The sequence below is a fragment of the Anolis carolinensis genome, chromosome 1, assembly GCF_035594765.1.
Source record: "Anolis carolinensis isolate JA03-04 chromosome 1, rAnoCar3.1.pri, whole genome shotgun sequence".
NCBI classification, from domain to species: Eukaryota; Metazoa; Chordata; class Lepidosauria; order Squamata; family Dactyloidae; genus Anolis; species Anolis carolinensis.
This window is the reverse complement of record NC_085841.1, coordinates 260,540,757-260,561,785: the sequence shown is the minus strand read 5'-3', so window position 1 is coordinate 260,561,785 and position 21,029 is coordinate 260,540,757. Positions and strand designations below refer to the sequence as shown.

The 21,029-nt window shown below is 41.6% G+C and overlaps 1 protein-coding gene across 2 annotated transcripts in view; it reads right to left on the bottom strand.

Annotated features, from left to right (window-relative positions):
- Positions 1 to 3,431: 3,431 nt before the first annotated feature.
- Positions 3,432 to 21,029, bottom strand: part of pkp3 (plakophilin 3) — an 82,426-nt gene continuing 64,828 nt past the window's right edge. For both annotated transcript variants that reach the window (XM_016993682.2, XM_062967520.1), the window contains 8 exons: positions 18,557 to 18,731; positions 17,624 to 17,741; positions 14,217 to 14,384; positions 13,218 to 13,403; positions 10,591 to 10,744; positions 10,235 to 10,427; positions 9,276 to 9,363; positions 3,432 to 7,534 (listed from right to left, as the gene is read on the bottom strand). In XM_016993682.2, the coding sequence (XP_016849171.2) occupies positions 7,499 to 7,534; positions 9,276 to 9,363; positions 10,235 to 10,427; positions 10,591 to 10,744; positions 13,218 to 13,403; positions 14,217 to 14,384; positions 17,624 to 17,741; positions 18,557 to 18,731 (1,118 nt within the window). In that variant the 3' untranslated portion in view covers positions 3,432 to 7,498. The remainder of the gene's footprint in view (positions 7,535 to 9,275; positions 9,364 to 10,234; positions 10,428 to 10,590; positions 10,745 to 13,217; positions 13,404 to 14,216; positions 14,385 to 17,623; positions 17,742 to 18,556; positions 18,732 to 21,029) is intronic.

The window sequence follows — 21,029 nt, the reverse complement described above, 5'->3', positions numbered from 1 at the left end:
CTCACCAATCCTTGTTTCCACAACAAGCTAAAATTTTCAAAATCCCATTATCACAGGGACAGAAAGTGAGGTGAAATATTTTGAACCGGAGCGCACAGCAAAACAAAAACTACAGGGATTTAAACCTTTCCCTATGCTATCCAAAGAAACATATTTTGATAGTGAAAATATGAGTAGTCGGGAGGAAGCCTTGTTCCTTTCAATATCAATGGGTGGGAGATAGTTCTTTTCTTCTATAGCACTCTTTTGAATAATGGTAGGTATTCTCTGTCACCATCTATGTTTCATAATTTTGCACATATTTAGCCACATGGCAGAGGTGCTAAGGAAACATGTTAGAAAATTACAAGGCTATGTAACGACACCAGCAAGAGTGTCCTAATGTAGATTGGCTCATTTGTACTTTGGTCACTTCATTGGCTCTCCTACGCAGTAATGTAACAGCAACCTCTTCTGGAAAAATGGATGTTGCAAAACTGGTCAGTTCTATTTCCTGCAGTTGTAAGTCCACTTAACAAAGCCAGGATTTTGTTTCGGGAGGGGCTGGGATTTTGGTTCGGGGGGGGGGGGGGGCTGAGTCTGAGCGGGAGAGGATCTACCCTAGCAAACCTTTTGTATCATCCCAAAACCCCCATGCATATGGGATATATTGAGCATGATGATCAGATCATGATTTGAATAAACATAACAGTTTAAATACTAAATGTAAGGCCTTCTCACGGACCACCCTGAGAATTTCAGGGGGGGGACTGAAGCCCCTCAAACCCCCCCCCCCCCCGGCTACATGCCTTCAAAGATGCAAGTCTCCAAGCAAGTTTTGGTCACTGTTTTAATTTGTGTTTTTTTCATGACCTTTTGAAAAATGGTCTTGGCAGTTTTCCTACATTTTTGCTGACTATGTGGATGATGTGGAGCCCCCGGTGGCGCAGTGGATTAAACTGCTGAGCAGCTGAACTTTCTGACCAAAAGGTCGGCGGTTTGAATCTGGGGAGTGGAGTGAGCTCCCGCTGTCAGCCCCAGCTTCTGCCAACCTAAAAAGGTAAAGGTTTCCCCTGACGTTAAGTCCAGTCATGTCCGACTCTGGGGGTTAGTGCTCATTTCCATTTCTAAGCCGAAGAGCCGGCATTGTCCGTAGACACCTCCAAGGTCATGTGGCCATCATGATTGCATGGAGCGCCGTTACCTTCCCGCCAGAGTGGTACCTATTGATCTACTCACATTTGCATGTTTTCAAACTGCTAGGTTGGCAGGAGCTGGAGCTAACAGCGGGCGCTCAAGCCGCTCCTGGGATTTGAACCTGGGACCTTTCGGTCTGCAAGTTCAGCAGCTCAGCGCTTTAACGCACTTCGCCAACCTAGCAGTTCGAAAAAATGCAAATGTGAGTAGATCAATAGGTACCGTTTCGGCAGGAAGGTAACAGCGCTCCATGCAGTCATGTCAGCCACATGACCTTGTAGGTGTTTATGGACGTCGGCTCTTTGGCTTAGAAATGGAGATGAGCACCAATTCCCAGAGTTGGACACTACTAGACTTAATGTCAGGGGGAAATCTTTATCTTTACCTATGTGGATGATAAGCTGTATACAACAAATGAAGTTGCCACTACATTTTTAAGGAGCTTCATATACATTGATGGGTACAATTGGCATTGTTTTGTAGGTTATTTCATTGCTGTAAACTGACAGCAAAGGAAAGAAAAAAGGCAAGTGAAAAAAACAAACGAGCCTATTGCTATAACAATTAAAATAAACAAAAATAGAAATGTGTTTGAATTCCTTAGAAGCAGGAAACCAGCCAAGTGGACAGATGGATAATTAAATAACAGGCGAGGAATAAGATTGCTATTGCAATTGAACAGGGAAATGGTTGAAAAGGTGAGTTCTTTGCATTAGTCTTTAGAGGAAAGTAGATGTTAAGCACTCATATTTAACTGAATTTTTCAGAAAGATTGCTTTTTTAGTTTTAAAACTAGCCGACAAGTGGGAACTTTTCAAATCCTAATACAGTAGAGTCTCACTTATCCAACGTTCTGGATTATCCAATGCATTTTTGTAGTAAATGTTTTCAATACATCGTGATATTTTGGTGCTAAATTCGTAAATACATTAATTACTACATAGCATTACTGCGTATTGAACTACTTTTTCTGTCAAACTTGTATAACATGTTTTGATGCTTCATTTGTAAAATCATAACGTAATTTGACATTTGAAAGTCTTTTCCTTAATCCCTCCTTATTATCCAACATTTTTGCTTATCTAATGTTCTGCCAGCCCGTTTATGTTGGATAAGTGAGACTACTGTAATACGCAAACACCTACCATTATTTGTAAAGAACTCATATAAAATAACTGCAATTTGAAACTATTTCGCAATAAAAAGGGGCTCTTAACTAGATGTCTGGAGGAGGTGGCTTAGACCATGCTCCAGAGGTGGAGAGCCTATGGCCTTGAACCCCCAGCTGACATGAATAAGGGGAGATGTAGTACAACATCGGGAAAGTCAAACATTCCTCACACCAATTTACTGCATTATTTGCCACAATGACGGAAAAAGTAACAGAAAAGGCTATCCAAATAATGCTAGTAACTGCTACTATTTAAAATATTTCAAAATGTTTAAAACTGTTGTATTTGAACAGCTGCAACTTGACTAGCAGATATGCCCGAGCTATATCAAAATAATTCAATCATACTAGGAAGTCATTTCAATTTAGGCTAAGGTCCTCTCAGAAATATAATGTATACTTGGAAGAAGCTTTGTCAATGTAATGATAGAGCTCTATCATTACAGCTACATCACATAATGCCACATCCCAAAAGCATAACTTTGCATTCTGACAGCAGGAACTCCTCAGGGTCTTGCCACAATGTTTTGCCAGGGTGCCCTGTGACCAAGAGAGAGCTGCAGAGGTCATCTTCCTGCACCCCACTATCCAGTGCCTAAGAAATACTACTTTGGTCAGGGTGCTGCTACACTGCAAAGAGAGGGTTTGGGGGCAGGCTTGGTCATTCCCAACTGTAAACCTAAATCCCCAGAAATTACAAGACATCAGGGAACCCCATTGACAAGATTTGTTCAAGAAATTGTTGAGGCTGAGTGTGACTTGTCAAAGGGAGTTTGCATGCCCAAGTGGTGATTCAAACTCTGGACTCCAGACTCATAGACCCACCAACCAAACCACTGCACCATGCTGGCAGTTGGGCCTATCTGCACTATATACGTAAAAAAAATTATATTCGTTAAGTGTCATGTTTTCCTTGAAGAATCCTAGGAATGGCAGAGTTGTGAAAATTCTATTAAAAATTCTTAGCCTATATCACAGGAACACAATTTTCAGCATTCTATGGAGCAAGTGATATTTTAAACTTATTGTCTACTATGGATAGGCCATGTACACATCTTGAACAGCTCAGGAAGGAAAACAGTAATCAATGGTCAAAGCATTTATATTTAATAATACAAAGGAGCCTGTTGAGCATACAACAGCATGCACTGAAGTAAGTACAAAGTTGAGCATGCCCAAATTGGGCAACAGGTTGTTCTGTTACTGTCCCCTGTATGTTGGTCATACACAGTTAACATTCAGAACAAGGTCCATCTACATGAATGTAAGCAAACCGATGCAAAGAATGACAGGATTTTAAAAACACATAACTGCATAGAAGACAAAATTTTGGCAGGTGTGCATTGTTAAGCAAGTATTAGAAAAGCTGAAGCATTCAATCACTGTCTTCTATCTAGCTATCCCCATGTCCATTGCATCTGATTATCCTGTAGAGGTGGCATTTCTTGTTGGACAACAGGTCCTAGTTGCCCTAGTCAGCATAGACAATGATGGGAAATTCTGGGAGTTGCAATGCAACAGCTACAAGACAGCGTCATTCCCCCTCCAGGTCTCTGTGCAATGACTCTAATGCAGTGGTTCTCAACCTGTGGATCCCCAGGTGTTTCAGCCTACAACTCCAAGAAATCCCAGCCAGTTTACCAGCCGTTAGGATTTCTGGGAGTTGAAGGCCAAAACACCTGGGGACCCACAGGTTGAGAACCACTGCTCTAATAGATGCTGGGAGGGGGGTTTAGCTGTTGTGGATGGAGAAAGGGAATACCAACCTCCAGACTGATTCCCAAAAAGGCATACACAGGTGTAATGTAGGCTTACATGTGCATATGCCACTATTCTTCTATGCTTGATCTCCTCTCATAAAATGAAGTCAACGGTATTGCTGTAAAGCTTTATAGTCCAAGTTTTCTCCAACAAAGAACTGTTCCAAGAGAGTTTATTTCATTCCTAAGAGAACTGCATTCATATAAGCAAACAGTACTTACTTCCTTTGTTCATAGTGGTTTTTTATTGCAGTGCCATTTTATCTACAAATTGGGTCATAGGAATGGTCTTTTTCTTCTTCTTGAGTTAGGGAGCGGTGTCTTTTAAGATTTAATCCTCTAAACCTTTTTTTTACTTCAGCTCTCAGAATGCCTGAGCTCTGCCCAAACATGCTGGGGCTTCTGTGAAACTGAAATGCAAAACATCTGGAAGGCCAAATATTGAGAACAGGGTTTCAATTCTTATATCCAGGAACTGGTGGGAGATATTTTCAAATGTAAGATGCCAAGTGCTGGACAACCACAAAAAAAAAAACCACTCTTCCTTTCTTGTGTTCTGTGCATCCATCACCTAATTCTGATTTTCAGAAAACTATGTAAAGTAGGTAAGGCCTCAGGGCCTTGGAGTTAAGATTCATAAAGGGAAACACCCCCACAAAACACTGAAAAAGCACCCCCAAAACCCAACCCAAATGACATGCAAACCCTTATACTTCTAGAGGAGGACATATTCTATATACAACATATACAGGACAGTTTGCTCACACCTTTATTGCCCCTTGAAACCATATGGGCTACCCATTGGATTAAGCAAAACGTGGTCTCCAATCAATACTACATCCAAATTTTAACATTTACAGAAAGAATCTTAAAGCCAAAATCCCAGTATCCCAATATTAGAGCCAGAGGCCCACCATGAAAGGCACAGTGTGCATCCTTCCTTTGATATGGATGGATCTCAAGGGCTGTTGCTGGCTTATGTGAAAGGCAGCACACTCAAGATTGCAACTATTCAAGTAAGAGAAATCCTATCAGTGGCTTTTAGTGGAGGGAGATGAGAACTGGGATGTTGGTGGGCTAAGGCACATGAATACTGATTTCTGTATGTCATAATGCACATCTTTGTAGTGGAACTAGCATCAGAATCTACAATCTGCAATGTGTAGTATACAGAAGTGTAATTATAATATTGTCTTGACATTGCATCAATTTCTTTGTGATAATTCTCCTTTGATCCAGTCCTTTGAAGAAATACTCTAATAAAGTTGATAATGGAACACAAAAACAACTTTGCCCACAACAGGACATTTAATTATGTGTTAGAGTATCTCCCTTTATTAAATTTCCCTCTGTGTGTACTAGGATGCTGTGTTTTTTTTAAAGAACCCAGTCATGTGGTTCCTTGCTTGATTTTGCTTTTGGCTTGACACAGCAAGAAGTATCAATGGGGTATTAGCTATGGAACAGCTTTAGTACATACAAAGTCATCTTTGTGATTTTCAGGTCTCTTACAACTAACAAAAGGTGCCTGTTCTAATACTCATCTCACAACTCTAACTCAATGAGCCAGCCTTCATGTACCTTACTATTTGTACTTCTGAGAAATAGCTCTTTCCCACTATATTAGAGGAAAATGCTAAATACAGTACAAACATGGTGCTGTGTTGTTAAGAGTTCTGCCTGAGGCTCACAATAGGTGCTTTCCATATAACAGTTTTCATATCTATGGATAGCACTCCCAGTAACAAAGGATTTCCCCGATTTAACAGAGTGAGCATCAAGGCTATTGAAGATAATGCCAGTGCTGTTAACCTGGCAAGAGATAGCATTGAATGCAACATTCAATTTCTAGATGAACATTGTGGTCCAAAGCTTTACCCTGTATTTAAATATATTTCACTGTGGCTCAACCCCTTGCACTTCACATCTGTCAGGACGATCTCAGCTGAACAGAGGGAGTAAAATGATATACAGTCCACCTCAAGATGGCCAAAGCACTCCCAATAACAACTTGAGAATGCTTTTTTGGACAGCAGGTTGTAAGGCAGCCAGTGCTCCCTTTCCATAATTTTACTATTAACATATTTTCTACTAAGGGAGAGTATTTCTTTCAGCCTGAAAAAAAAAAACTTCAGAAAAATTCTCAGGAATATATTCCAGTAGTGGATAGTGGCCATATTTGGTCACAAGTCATCACGCATAACATAAGTGGTCTAATGTAGCATCAAAAATATCAACATATTTAAACTTAAACATCTGAGCCATTTAGAATAGGGGAAGCTTCATACAAAAACTAGGGAATCACGAAATGCAGCTATCATGGGGAAGGGCTGGATTCGGATCTTGGGAAGGCCAGATTTTGTCCCAAGGCCTGTAATACCCCACCTTGTTTCACAGACTCCGTATCAACTAGAGCTAACAGGTATGTGTCTCAACAGATAATTCTGTCTTCACAACCATTATTGTTTCTGACTTAATGGGCTAAGTTAATGAAAACATCCACCACTTATCTCCATCTAAAGATGGAAAAGTTGCATTTGTGGATTATTACTCTCAGAACTTCACAATCCAGCATGACTGGTGATTGTTGGACGTTGTAGTCCAGAAAAAGTGATCCCCAATCCTTAAGCAATGCATGGATTTATACTACAAAGCATGTTTCCCTACTTCTTGGTCAGTGCAACTTTGAACCTTGCCAGAGCCTTCAAGTTCCATCAACTTTCATCCAGAGCCACTAGAAATAAGTGGAATTTTCCTACTATTCCAGGCATAAGCTTGTTTATAATTAAAATATATTCATTCTTTTTGTTCCTCATAATAAGATACCCCAAATTCTTTAAAACTGAAAGCAAACCGTTCCTTTTTAAGGGTCCAAAGGACATAGGGATAACACAAGCAAGTAGCAGCAACAGAACTGGGATAAGAGAGCAAGAGGCACAAACTAAATCGGATGGAAGGAGCCAGAGATGACTCAAGCACCTTGGAAGCCTTCCTTCAGCATCCTGAGCAAGTCTGGAGGTCATGTCTTGACATCAGCACCTACAATTTCCAAAGAAACATGGAGGTGTTTGAACTTTCAGTACGTGAATGTTTTGTGCAGACTCAAGAAGCCCTGAGAATTTGCTTGGATTTGCATCTTTAGAGTGAAGAAACGTCTTTATGAGATAAAATTGTCAGGAAAAGCAAATGAACTTTTAAGAGACTTGAAAAAGCAACAAAAAAGAATGCAAAAATGCACATCAGGCAGACTGGGCTGAGATCTATAAAAAATAAGGCACTGTGCGGAAGGAGTTTCATGAAGGAGAGGCCACAGTTCATGCTGGAGCTTTTTAGACAATTTTTGTGTGGAAGAATTAGGTCTGAACAGTCCATTTTCTTTGTGCTCTTTTCTTTACAGGCCTATGAAGTCCTCTTTTCGATAGCCCTTCTGTAAAAACACATAAAAGATTTGTCACATAAGGGTAAATCATGAATTGAGCATATACCTAAGGCCAAAAATAGAACAAAATCTGAAAAGAGGTACTGATATAGACGTCACTCATTCCTGCACAAAGGCAGCTAGTGGCTTCTGTGTAATTGAAGCAGTGAATGTACTCTGGAATCAGACCACTAAATGAATGTTCTGAAGTGCTGAACCTAATAGATAAGGTCCAGCACTGTGAATTGTCCCTTTCCACTTCAGACTAAAACCCAGAGCAGATTCACCTCCCACTAACACGGAAGCCATGAGCTGTTAATCTGTGATATCTCCTTAGACTATAATCCATATCAGGATAAAATCTCCCCCTCACCTGCATTTCCCCATGAATGATGTTCCCTGCCTTATTACATCTCCAGCAGAGGAAACTCAAGCACTCCGACATCTGTGTTCTGAAACAAGGGCTACGCATCATCCTCTAATGATGTTCTTAAACAGAAGACTGAGAAAAATAAGCAAACGTCCTAAAAATAAGTGCTTCTTATAAAGCCTGTTGACATATATTTGCAAGCGCACACCATGACACTTGGAATGAAACTGCAAGCTAACCACCAAGCTGTTTTAGTGAATACCATTACTTTCCATCATGGAAATGGTAAATATATATGACTTATTGTGAAGGGGTAACACAGGGCACATCTGAGTTCGCTAATGTCTATTTAGTGTTGTGCAGCTAAGCACAAAAGCACCCTTGGTAAAGTTAACACTGGGATAGCTCAATACAAAAAAGCAATGTGTGCCTGTGGAAATAGGGCTTCGAGCAGGTGCATGTTTTCTGATGCTTGCATGGAAAGCCATACTAGCTGATATTTGTTAGTCTAAAAATTAAACCACTATATAAAACCTTAATTTCCCATTGTGGTTGATCATCTTAGAAAGAGGTGGTAGTGGAATATGGCTGTATGGGAAGGCCTTCTGTGTGATCTCTCTCTCTCTCTCTCTCTCTCTCTCTCTCTCTCTCTCTCTCTCTCTCTCTCTCTCTCTCTCTCTCTCATTCTCTCATTCTCTCTCTCTCTCTCCCCCCCCCCCTCCCCGCCCCAATTCTGGATCACATCTCCAGTGACTCTCAGGATGACTGAAACATGTTTCCAATTCCCAAAGTACATTAAAATGGATGAGTGAAGTCTATGCAGGGTGAAATGTAGGTAGAGATAGTATGCTGGATTTTCCACCCGTTATGCACATCTATCCTATAAGATGCCTATTGATATGAACTTTTAGGAAAGAAAGGAAAATGCAGGCATCACTGCAAGGCTTGAAAGTGAAATACATAAAGATTATTATTATTATTATTATTATTGACACAAAGACACAGTATGACACAGTAAATGAGAGATATATGCTGGATTTCATATCACAAAATCACAAGTCAAACACTTCCCAAGTGTTTAGGACTGTGTGATGTATTTTCAGATGATGTGCACAGATCCCAGTAAGGTGGCCTTTTGCAGTTGACAGATCGTAATTTTGTCAATGTTTGTTGTTGCTGTTGTTGTTGGAACCTGAGCATCCATGGATTTTGGTATCCACGGAGGGGGGGGGGGGGAGAGAGAGAGAGAGAGAGAGAGAGAGAGCACACAAACACCAGCAGATGCCAGGTCCGCTGTAATGTCTCTTCATCTGCACTGAGCAGGAAATTTTTATCTAAAATGCACTGAAAAGTGGAAGGAAAGAGGGAAAAAAGCCATACCGATTTATAGTCCCGATGAAGCTTACTGTACTGCCACATATTGCTCAGGAGGCTGGTAGCAGCTCTGGAGGACTTCTCACTTTCTGAGCTGGAGAAAGAAGAGAGACATAACATGTGAGGCAGGGTCATGCTTGCATCTCCTACATGAAATATTGGTAGATTTCACATCAGGTTGCCATCACTGAACATCCTAGACTGATGTTCCAATCTGAGCAGGCATGCGCAGGGGCACAATGTTGGGGTTGCAACCTAAGAAGCTGTATTCAGTTCAGTGAGGTGAACTTCATAGTAACTATGAATGATGACAGTATTGGCGTGGAATGTGGTAAGTCTCCTCTGAAGGATTTGAAATAGAGGAAGGATGGCCATCTGTCAGGACTGCTTTGATTGGGTTGAGTGGCTCTTGTGGTCTTTTCCAATTATATGATTCTATGATATTTGGGCTGCAACTCTGAAAAAAAAGTACTTCATCAAGGAATGGACCCATATTATAGAGACATGCTATAGGGGCAAAATGAGGGCATTGCTCTGCTAAATAAGTATTCTGCTCATCAAATAAACATTTCTTTCAGTCTCCAAATGTCCAACCTTGCATAGAGTGAATGAAAATCATTCACATCTATAACTTTTGTATTTGCATTCCTTTGGGATTCTCAGTTATGTTTTAAATTACTGCAAAACTAGAAATATAAGGTCTGGAAGAAAATTCTGGAGTGGGTAAGGCAGAATCTTATTTCGAAGAGGCAATGTCTTTATTCCCTTATTCCTTATTTATGTGGTAGGAATAGATCTAATGTTGAGATAGTTTCAATGGCCTTCAAGTTCAGCTGCTGAGATTGCAGATGTAAGAAGGGGAAGTGCATCCTGCAGCAGGGGACCAAAGGCAATTAGGATAAAATGTGTCTCTCAAAATATAATTCTGGAAGAAGGAGAAGGAAGCTCTCGGCCATAATTCCCACCTGTCCCTTTTCTTTTTGATGTAGAAGAGCTTCCGCAGACCGTCAAAGTAGACAATGTCACGGGCAGCAATGGGACTTTCCACAACCAAGTTGTTCAGCACTGCGATGATGTTGACAACCACATCTGTTGGAGGCCACTTGTCTCCAGAGCTACCTGGGAGCTTCTCAATCAAATGGCTCACCACCTTGGTTGCTGCCAATCCAAAAAGAAAACACTTCAGCAATGCAGTTATAGAAAGTACAGTTCTCAGCACAGGTTCAGGGAGAAGGAAACATTGTGTCCAAAGGGGCAGCCCCATCCAGATTTTGGTCAGACCCTGTGTGTTGGCCTTCCCTTTGCCTGAATGTGCACTCACACATCTCATCTTTGTTGCGTGCGTTCCTGGACAGGTTGCGAATTAGGCCCGTTAGTGAACGAAGCTGGTTATGGTCGGCTGTGCGAACTCTGTCCAGCACTGGATTGAGGATTCTCTCTTGCTCCAAAGCCACTCTGCTCAGGACACCTGCCCACTACAAGGGAGGAGGAGGAAGAAGAGTTCAAGTCAGCAAAGGAGGGTGACCCAGCAGCCGGGTCAGGCTCAAGAAGAGAGAGGAATTTCTATATAATACTGGAATCTCAGGTCTGGATAGTGGGAGCGAGCTCAACAGTGGCAGTTTTGGAATAGACAAAAGCAAACGTCCCTCTACACAGCCAAGATGTGAAATTCACCACCCCGAGTTTTCAAAGTAGATGAAACAAATTTATTGAAGCAAAGACTAGCTGTGATTAGCAGTCAAGATAGCTACATTCATTCTGGAGCATCAGAGGCAGAATGCCTTTGAATAATACCAGTTGCTGGGGAACATGAGCCATAGGGTGCTATTGCACACCTGTCCCTGTTTTTGAGCTTAAGTGGACAACTGTAACAGGGACAAGGAAAATGTTTGCCCTATTCCTCCCTTGCAGACTGCGCAGTCATATTTAAGCTAACCAGGGGATGTCAGAACTTTTTCAGATTGTGACAAAAGTCTGCCATTAGGGGAGGGCTGTTTTATGTATCATGACTGGTGGGTAGATGGAACAATTAAATCCATATGGCTGAATTTATTTGCAGTGATTTGGACAGCACAGAACAAATGGCCATTCCTCCAGGCTAAATTTTGGGATCTAAAGGTATTGTGGAAGCTGAAAGATAAGATTTGGGGACTGCATGCAGCTGATAAACCTTACTTTTTGCACCTCTATTTGGATATCCGTACCTTGGGAAGTCTGACTTGGCCATGGTACTCCACACTCTTTTTACATCCCATAGTGACTATAGCAATGTGCTATATATGGAGTTACCTTTAAAAGACTGTTTGGAAACTTCAATTGGTCCAATGGGCAGCAGCCAGGTTGCTCACTGGAGCAGCGTACAGGGAGCACACAACTCCTCTGTTGCGCCAGCTCCACTGGCTGCCAGTCTGCTACCGAGCACAATTCAAAGTGCTGGCTTTAGCCTGTGGAGCCCTAAATGGTTCTGGCCCAGCTTACCTGTCTGAACGTATCTTGCTCTATGAGCCACTTCGGGGATTAAGATTGTCTGGGGAGGCCCTGATCTCTGACCTGCCTGCTTTGCAAGCACGACTGGTGGGGACGAGAAACAGGGCCTTCTCAGTGGTGGCACCTCGGCTGTGGAACTCCCTCCCTAGCAAGATTAGATCAGCCCCCTACCTTCTAGTCTTCAGAAGGAAAGTAAAAACCTGGCTCTGGGATCAGGCTTTTGGAGAATAGAGCAGTGAAATAATAGACTTGGAATACTGTATGTACAATGACGACGGAACGGCCTTGAACTATAATTTCTGGATGGTGTGATTTTAATATTGAATGTATTGTTTTTGAATGTTTAACATGTATTAATTTTAATTTAATTTATTTTTAAGCTTAATATTTTGTGGTGTTTTAAGGCATTGAATAATTGCCATATATAAGCTGCCTTGAGTCCCCTTTGGGGTAGAGAAATGCAGGGGGGGGGGGGAAGGTAAAATAAATAAATAAATGCAGCTCTGATCACTGTTGCAAGAGAATTTGGGACTTGCAGGGCAATTCTTATGCCCTTACAGTCTCAAGGTATTGCTACCTGATTGAGATTTTTGGGGGGGGGGATCCAATATATATAAGGTTCTGCTCTGTGCTTTCCACAATGATCTAGTGCCACAGAATAGTAAGGAGAGAATAATTCATTGGCTGAAAAAGGAAGAGGGAGGGAAGCTTTCCTCCCTGCTTTGAATGTGGAAGTAAGTAATGGCAAGGTGTGGAATTAGTGCGATGTCTGGCTGACCCTTCTCTCATTTGCTACACTTCCAAGCCATAAAACTTTTTTGTGTGTATGCCTGCAGTCAGTACTGAAGCACTGCAAGAGGTGGTTTAACTTGCTTCTCTACTTGCTTAATAAGCACCCTATTGATTTTCAGAAATCGTTCTTATATGGCTTCAGCGAGGCTCTGTCATGTCTTTTTGACTAGATTTCCCATTTCCAACACATCCACCAAGTCTTTTGCTACAGTGGAGGGTAAACTCCCTGTGGCCACTCTCCTGATCCCAGGAAGGCCAGTCAACGAGAGCTGTACAAATAATATTCTTCTCAAGACATATGTTTCTCTCCCTGGGGCTTTGGGAACTTTCAGACAGTGTCAGCTTTATATGCAACTGCTGAGAGAACACAAGTTCAGGTTGGGAGAAGTTCTTCTAGCCTTTCCCTTCAGGGTAGCTTTGGGGACTGAGATCTTTCATCATTTGAAGACACTGACTCAATATACCTGTAATACTCAATGGGTGGAGAAGAGGGGCAAGTCCAGACCTACTTTTAGTTTCTTGCCATATCTTCAAAGTTGGCGATCTTTAAAATAAAATAAAATTGCAGACTGGAAATACATCTCTTGAGCTTTTCCTCACCCTCCTTGATACAGACACTAGTTTGTGTCAGGGCAGTTAATAAGATCCAAGTGATATATGTAGCAGTACCCTTCTATCTCCTGCAGTGATGTTCTGAAGAGCCCCTGAGGCGGCCTCTGTGGTGTGCTTGTTTAGCTCACATCTCTGAAGAAGCCGGTTGTAGACTCCGACAATCTGTGGGTTCCAAAGCCACTCCATTCCCTTGGGGTCTTTGGAGACTTCTGTAAAGGTCACAATATCTGAATTCATGTAGAGCTGGGAAGAAAAGTGAGAGACGACTTAATGGCCTGCCCTATAAGGCTCTAGGGTATTTTCTCTATGAATCTAAAATATTTCTCCTTCATACCTCCCACAGAACCCAGCTCAATTCTGGCTTCCTTCAGAGTGAACTCTACTTCCTACATTTTACATCTACTTCTGTCTGATCTAGTGATAATTCATGTTCTTTGCTGGAACCTTATTCATTTTCTTTGTGTGTCTCATCTGCCCTGTTGCTAATTTTCCATCACCTAGGGGAAAAATACTGGCAAGGAGCTCTCACTGGTGAACTCAGACTCATATCTTTAGAAACAATTTCTTTTATGGTATTTCAGCCTTCTGAAAAAGGTCAAGTCTGCCTGTCCTGATCTGGAAATCCTTTCCACCAATTTTCATTGTTGGGTACTCACTGTAAGTTACACACCCTGCTGGATAATATATATTTTGCACATGCTCAGGAATACAGAAATGAACTTGTATTTTAGATCTATCAGGTACCTGAACTATGACACTAAAAGCAAATGCTGGGACCAGGCTGGGATATACAATGACTTGAATCCAGTTGATGAGTCCCACTTAGAATAGACCCAACTGAGTCAATTTCTAAATGGTGAGTCAATATATAAATAAATCTAATTCAACTGGGAATTAACAGTTACATTCAGGCTATTATGCCTTGCCACCTTCTTGGTCAAGTTCGTGTCCTATTCATAGCCCTTCTTGCCCTAATTTCCAGAACTCCCAAACAGGCAGCATCATGACATGTCTTCCATCTTCTCCTGAAAACATTATTCATCTTCCTGCGCTCACCTCTCGGGTCCTCCTGCTTTGTGGGCTGAAGCAGCCAACCAGCTCACTCGTCATGCTAGCCCCATCGCTCCTCTTATGCCCTTCTAGCCGCTGGAGTGAGGAAGGAGGCATCTCGTCATAGAGGCGGTAGGAGAGGTTGCGCAGTACACAGACAGCATTCTCCACACTCTGTATGGAGAAAAAGAAGTAATTTTTTAAAGAGGATCCAGCATGGTGTAGTACTTTGATTGTTGGATATGGACACCAAGACACCAGGATTTGAATTCCTGCTCATGCATAAAAAATCCTGTGCAATCCTGGGCAGGCCATATGCTCTCAGCCTCAGAGTAAGGCGATGTCAAACCCCTTCCAAAACAAATTTTTTAGGGGAAATCCCAGCATATTGTCACCATAATTTACAGCTAACCTGAAGGCACATAACAATTACAAGGGGGGTAACACTTGCAGCACTTTTTCCCTTGCAAAGTATTTTCTTCACTTTCTTTAGGCAATCCTTCAAGGACTTTTTTGGTGGTAAATTTTAGTCATGCAATTTTTTTAGTGCTTGGTTGTACAGTAAAATGATGTTAATTGGAATCCTATATGACCACTGTACATTACGTAGCACAATAACAATGTTGTTGTTGCTAGGCAACCAAAGAGATCAATGAAGATTCATTTCCCTATCAATGGAAAATCAGCTGCCTGATATTCCTACCCCTTCCATGAGCAAATGCTGTTGCAACAAACAGAAAAAATGACCCTTGACTCAAATTCCCACAACACCAGATATAGCTTACATGAGGGAGGGTGGGAACATCAGGCAGCTTCCTTATCAGTTCCAGTGGCTGCTTACCAGTAAGTAGAGTTTGAAAGATTTTCATGATCCCTACCTAATCCCCGAACAAGGGGCTGCACAGGGATCATGAACACATAGCAGTTGTGAATGTGTTACTGTAGGTTATGTATTCACAATTACCCAAAAGATTTCTGGCCACCAACATTAATATTTTATATATTTAGATTTTTATTTCATTCTTTTGCCTTAGGCAAAATATGGAACATAAATTGATAGATTCAGATTAAGATTTCTCCAGATGAGGAAAACATGTCAATAGATTGCCAGAGGTTGCAGTAGTTTCCAAGGTTTTCTAAAATAATAATAATTCTGAAATGGCATTTCTGCAATCCCAGTCTATCCTTGCATTTGCTGCAACATATTATTATTATTATTATTATTATTATTATTATTATTATTATTATTATTATTATTATTTAAATCTAAGACAAAAAGTCTCTCTCATTGTCTGGACTCCCCCCAACCCATGCCCCGAACTATGGTGTAGCAATGAAGTGCCATAATTGAACTGTAACTCTAAAAAACGAAAAAGATAATTCAGAGGAAGAATTTTGTCTTTCCTGCCATAAGATTACCTCAGCAAAAACAGTATATCCTGTTTCCAAACAACCTTTGGAAGAGATCTAGTATGATTCCAAGAAATCACTACAAAGTGTGTCCGCAAATAGAAGGAGTTGACAAAAAGACAATGCAAACAAGGCAAAATTGAACAAAACCTAATCATTTATCTTGCAAGAACTCTTGCTTCCTCCTAAAATAGCTCTTAGTCATGATGCTCAGAGGAGACCCACTGAAATCGATGAGACATATGAACTCATCAGATGCAATCTTCTCTGTGCCTTCTCCATAAAACAGAGTCCCACAGAGTCCATCACATTACTCAAGACAACTTCTGGCGAGACTCTGTGGAGCTCTGTTTCCGCAACATAGATAAACAGAGTCCAGAGTGCCTTTTGGAGAACACAGGGAGGATATGGGGAAACAACTGGGAATGGATGTGAGGTAGGAGGCCATCCCAGGGCCCTTCCAGACAGGCCCTATATCCCAGGATCTGATCCCAGGTTTTCTGCTTTAAACTGGATTATATGAGTCTGCACTGCCAGATAATCTGGGATAAACAGAAAACCTGGGATCAGATCGTGGATATAGGGTTTGACTGGAAGGGACTCCAGAAGACAGGGAAATATGGTCGGGAACAAAGGAGGACAGTTCCCTCCATTTCCCCCTGCCCCTCTGATGAGGTCCTTAGTTTAGTCATAGCTTACTGAAGGCATATTGATTTTAGTAGGTTTACTCAAAATAAAAGGTAATCTGGATCCAGTCTAAAGCATCTAAAGATATGTTTTTGTTTAATAAACATACACGAACTCAATAATTTATTATTTACTTTTCTAAATGTTTGCCTGAGGCTGCTTGCACTGAGAATATTCATTTGTCTTTAAGAGTACTTTATAAATGTCAATTTCAAGAAAACATATTCTTGGAAATACGGTCAGTTTATATTAATATATATGCCTAGCCTACATTCATATCAAATGTATTTCCCTCCTCTTTTTTCTTTCTTTTTCCTTACACTTAAAGTATAACACTTTTTAAAAATCCAATTAATTTTTTTTAAAGAAAAAGGAATAGAGGCAGATTTATCGCCTGGAGACATTCACAATGTATTTGTGTCAAGGACAAGAAAGGATGTACAAATAGATTCCCAAGGAGCTCTTGCCTGAGCAATAACCTCCCATGTCAGGCTATGTCCATGACCTGGAAGTGATATTAAAGTAAACGAGGATTACTTTTGTCCTGTCAACATTTTGTAGAACAACAGTAAAAATCATGCAGACCTCTAAATATTGCTAAATTCCTTCCTACTGAGCATGCTGGCTAGGGCTGTGGGAAATTACAGTCCACCAACCGCAAATCTAAGAATTCCTCACCCAACTCCTTATCTGGGGAATTCTGGGAACTATAGTAAAAAATAACTTTTCCCCATATTCTCTGCTCTCTCAACATGGCACTCCATGAACAGTGATTTCAGACGTCAGAAAATCTGCATCTTCTCTGGGTAATTTATTATGATTTCCCTTCATCATTTATGTTAACAGATCTTAAGAGATAAGAGCTTTGTACACAGCATCACCATAACTGGTATCAGGAATTTCCAAAGAGTAAACTCTGATTTTACAACTTGGGTCTGAAGTCTAAAAGGGGAATTCCTTCACTTCATCCACCTAGGAAGGGGAAATCAAACAGCTGATAAAAAGAAAGGTTTAACCACCAGCTTAGTTCTGGCATTTCGGGAAATTTTTGTTTTCCAGAACCTCCTAGCCAGCAAGGCCAATGGCCACACTAAGGAGGGTGGGGTGTCTGAGTGTCCAAAGAGGCCCTAACTTCTCAATTGGAGGGCACAATGACAATCTGATGTAGACTGGTGAGATGAACACAGCAAACTACCCATGGCTGCAGAAAAACCACAACCTAAAGACAGAGGAGCACACAAAGAGAGTCTTCCGCTCAATGACAAATGCCAAAAAAGACCTCAGTCAAGGCAGTCAGTGTCCAGGAGAAAACTCACCTTATCTTCTGATTTGCCTACTTCCAGTGAGCTATTTATATAGTTGACCATGGAATCCACCAGGCCATGGCACTCACGCATCTTCTGCCGAGTTTGCTGGCTGGCAGAACTGAGGTTTCTACAGGAGAGGCACAAAAGTGAAAATCATAATCAGGAACAGCCTGCTCTCACGCCTTGGCCAATCTCATTTCCCCACTCCCTCCATTCACATATCATATAATACCTGAGAAAGAAACAGTATCTCTCAGGGAAATGTTTCTTCCTGACCTGAAAACTGGATGTGGACTGCAAGATATGATATGACAAAGTTCCTCTCTGTCAGGACAGCCAAATTAGATCCAGGCAAAGGAAAAGAAAGTTTTCACTGTCAATCAAAATGACCCACTTTATGGTCCAGTGGAGAGCCCCAGGGGGTAATTGTATGCACCTCTAATAAGTGTGTGACTGCTTTACATTAAAAGTGCTGATTCAGTGTGTACTTTGATCAGGCACGGAAGTGCAGTGTGCTGATTAATAGGCATCCTCCATCCTTTGATTCTGACCTAGATGTCCACTGATTAAGAGGCCGGATAAACTTCAGAATCTGTGAATATGTGATGGACTAAGGAAATGGCTGGGTGAGGATAACACTTCCAGAACTTGGTGAACAGCTTATAATACCAGTGAAAGTTTAGAAGCAGGGATGGGAATCATTCATCTGTTCAGACTCTGCAGGACTGCAAACATTTCTCATCCTTGCTTATGCTGTTTGAAAGCTGCTAGGAGGTGCAGTTCAGCAACATCAGGAGAGCCACACAATTCCCACTCCAGATTTAAAGTGTGAAAACCATAGCACCCATCTTTATAAAATTTTGCTACCCAATTTTCCTGGAGAGATTTCTCATCTGGTTCCAATGCCTGTGAAATATAAATTTCCTTTAGCTGGGAGACTACCTGAGAAATCCAGTGGCATTGTAGAAAATTTCTGCTTCGGAGGCATTTTGCTGGATAACAGCAGCACTGCCTGAGCCAGACAGAGGGGTCAAGACCAGGTCAGTCAGCTGTTCCAGGGTGTCACGGGCCAGGCGGTCCTTGAGGTTATCGCTGGAAGAGAGATTCCAGAGGATACCTGCAGGCAACGAGAAAGGGAGGAAGGATGACAATTTAATTTCAGCTGTGTACCCTGCAAGAGGGGAAAGGACTCCCTCATTATGGAACGGTCAGCATCTTCAATTTTTTATCCCCTAGGTGTGGTGAATTATCCTTATCTCATTTATCCCTGATCTACACCTGTGAAGTGGATAGCTTATGCTTCAATTTTAAAGTCAGGCAACTAACACACAATTCCTTGCAATATTTAGACATGAAATGAAATCCCTGTGCAAGCAAAACAGCAGAGAAGCATGTGGCCCTTCACCTTGCTGAGTAGTGAATTCTATTGTACTGAGTAGTTGGATCGCATTTCCCAACAACTATGGCCAGCATAAGCAACAATTTGGAATGACGGGAACCTAAAAGAGCAGGTGGTTTATAGGTTCCTCATCCTTGCTGTGGAGATCAGTATTATTAATGTCCCAACATGGCTTGGCCTGCCACATCTCGGATCAAGTCACATTTGGAAGGAGCAATCACATGAACATTCACCATATGGAAAGATCGAAACTTGTCATACAGGCTTCCCCACATCCTTGGGGAGACACAACATAACTTAGCACAGATCACTTAAGTGAAACCCATGACTGATCAGGGCCTGTAATCAACACATTCGGTCTTCCCAGAATTATACAGTATATTCTGCTCCGAAATTCTGAAACCAAAAAACTGCAAACTGCTGGTTTTTCTGGAACTGCCTGTCACAGTGGTATCACTTGGGTTGGTGTCACCCCAGTGGAGTAACATGACGTCACTCCCATGAATCCCATGCCACAATCCCTGCACTGTACCTTCCCTTCTAGCGTGTTCAGAGTGTGGAGGAGGCAGTCTATGGGGGTGGCAGCATGTGTCTCACACAGGTTTGGGATTCTGGAAGTTGTTGCAGTGGCAGTCATTTTGGTGTCTCCCCTCTTATGTGTCACTTGGTGCACTCCACATCTCCTGCATCTCTATAGTGATGCCACTGGCCTGTCAAGTCACCAAGCTCCCTGCTTCCATTGATTTAGCAATCTACATGCAGACTGTTCACATCTTCATACAGCTATCCCTCAAGCATTGTGCTAGCAAGCACACAGCCTCCTACACAATACTATTTAAAGTGCAGCTGAAATGAATTGGAAAATCGATGGAACAAAGCAAATATCAATCAACTACTTTCAAAATCCTCTTTGAAACACCTGATAAGCAATTAGCCATCTCTAAACAGATAAAATGGCAAAGCACTGAAAATGCAAATAGCCTGTTGGAAAATTTTACAGATGCACAGTCAAATTAAATTGAGAACTGCACAAGTATCAGTGCTGAAAACCCAGCCATAAACCCAGGATAATACACATTATTCAGAAGGCAGGTATCAGCTTTGACCTGGGCAGAGATGAAGTCAAACTCTCTGGTTGTTAAAACTACATTTCCTTGGAAAAGTTACTTTTTTGACACTATAGTTCCAGGAATCTTCTAGCTGATAGGGCCAGTGACCCTCGTTGCTATGGAATTCTGGGAACTGTGGTTCAGAAAGGTAACATGTTCAGGCTCTGGATCTACAGCACTCTCTGGTTTCACAGGATTGGTTAACGTGCAAAGTTCCAGCTAGTTGAAAAACAAGAATATTGGCATCAATTTATTAAAATGTATTCTACATAATACCCCATTAATGTGAGCTCAAGATACAGCAGAGGTCTGCTCTCTCTGTTAACCCACCAAACAAGTTGCCTACAGCCTGAGTAATTAGGAGAGACCATGCCACTCCCTGAGAAATGTCTATTTCTAACACCAAGAAAAGAAGCAGACCAACATTCAATGTGTCAAAGCACCATGTAGAAACCTGTATGAATCCAAGCCCTGTAAAACACTCAGCATTACTGGGATGTTTTACTGCAAATAATGGAGCAGCTGACTCACATGTACGTGTTGGAGCAAGATAACCCTGCAGGCTCTGCCATGTGTCAACTTCTTGTCTTCCAAGAACTCATCTAACCCCTCCTAGCAGCAGCGCCTTCAGCAGGAGACCTTCCACCACAAGGCTGACAGGACAATAATGTCAGACTTTTAGGCTCAGTTAGCTTTGATCAAATCAACTTGTTCTCTATTTTTTTCTTGCTGGAAGTCATTCCCCACTCCCCACAGTGTTGTTCATAGCAGTCCTCAAAAGTGGCTATGCCAACTAAGAGTTGCTACAACCTACATCTTAATAGTGTCTGGAAAGTTGCAACGTTCCCACCCCTGATTTACAGGGATCATTCTTAAATACAAAAGGGACAAATTCTTAGACTTGGGT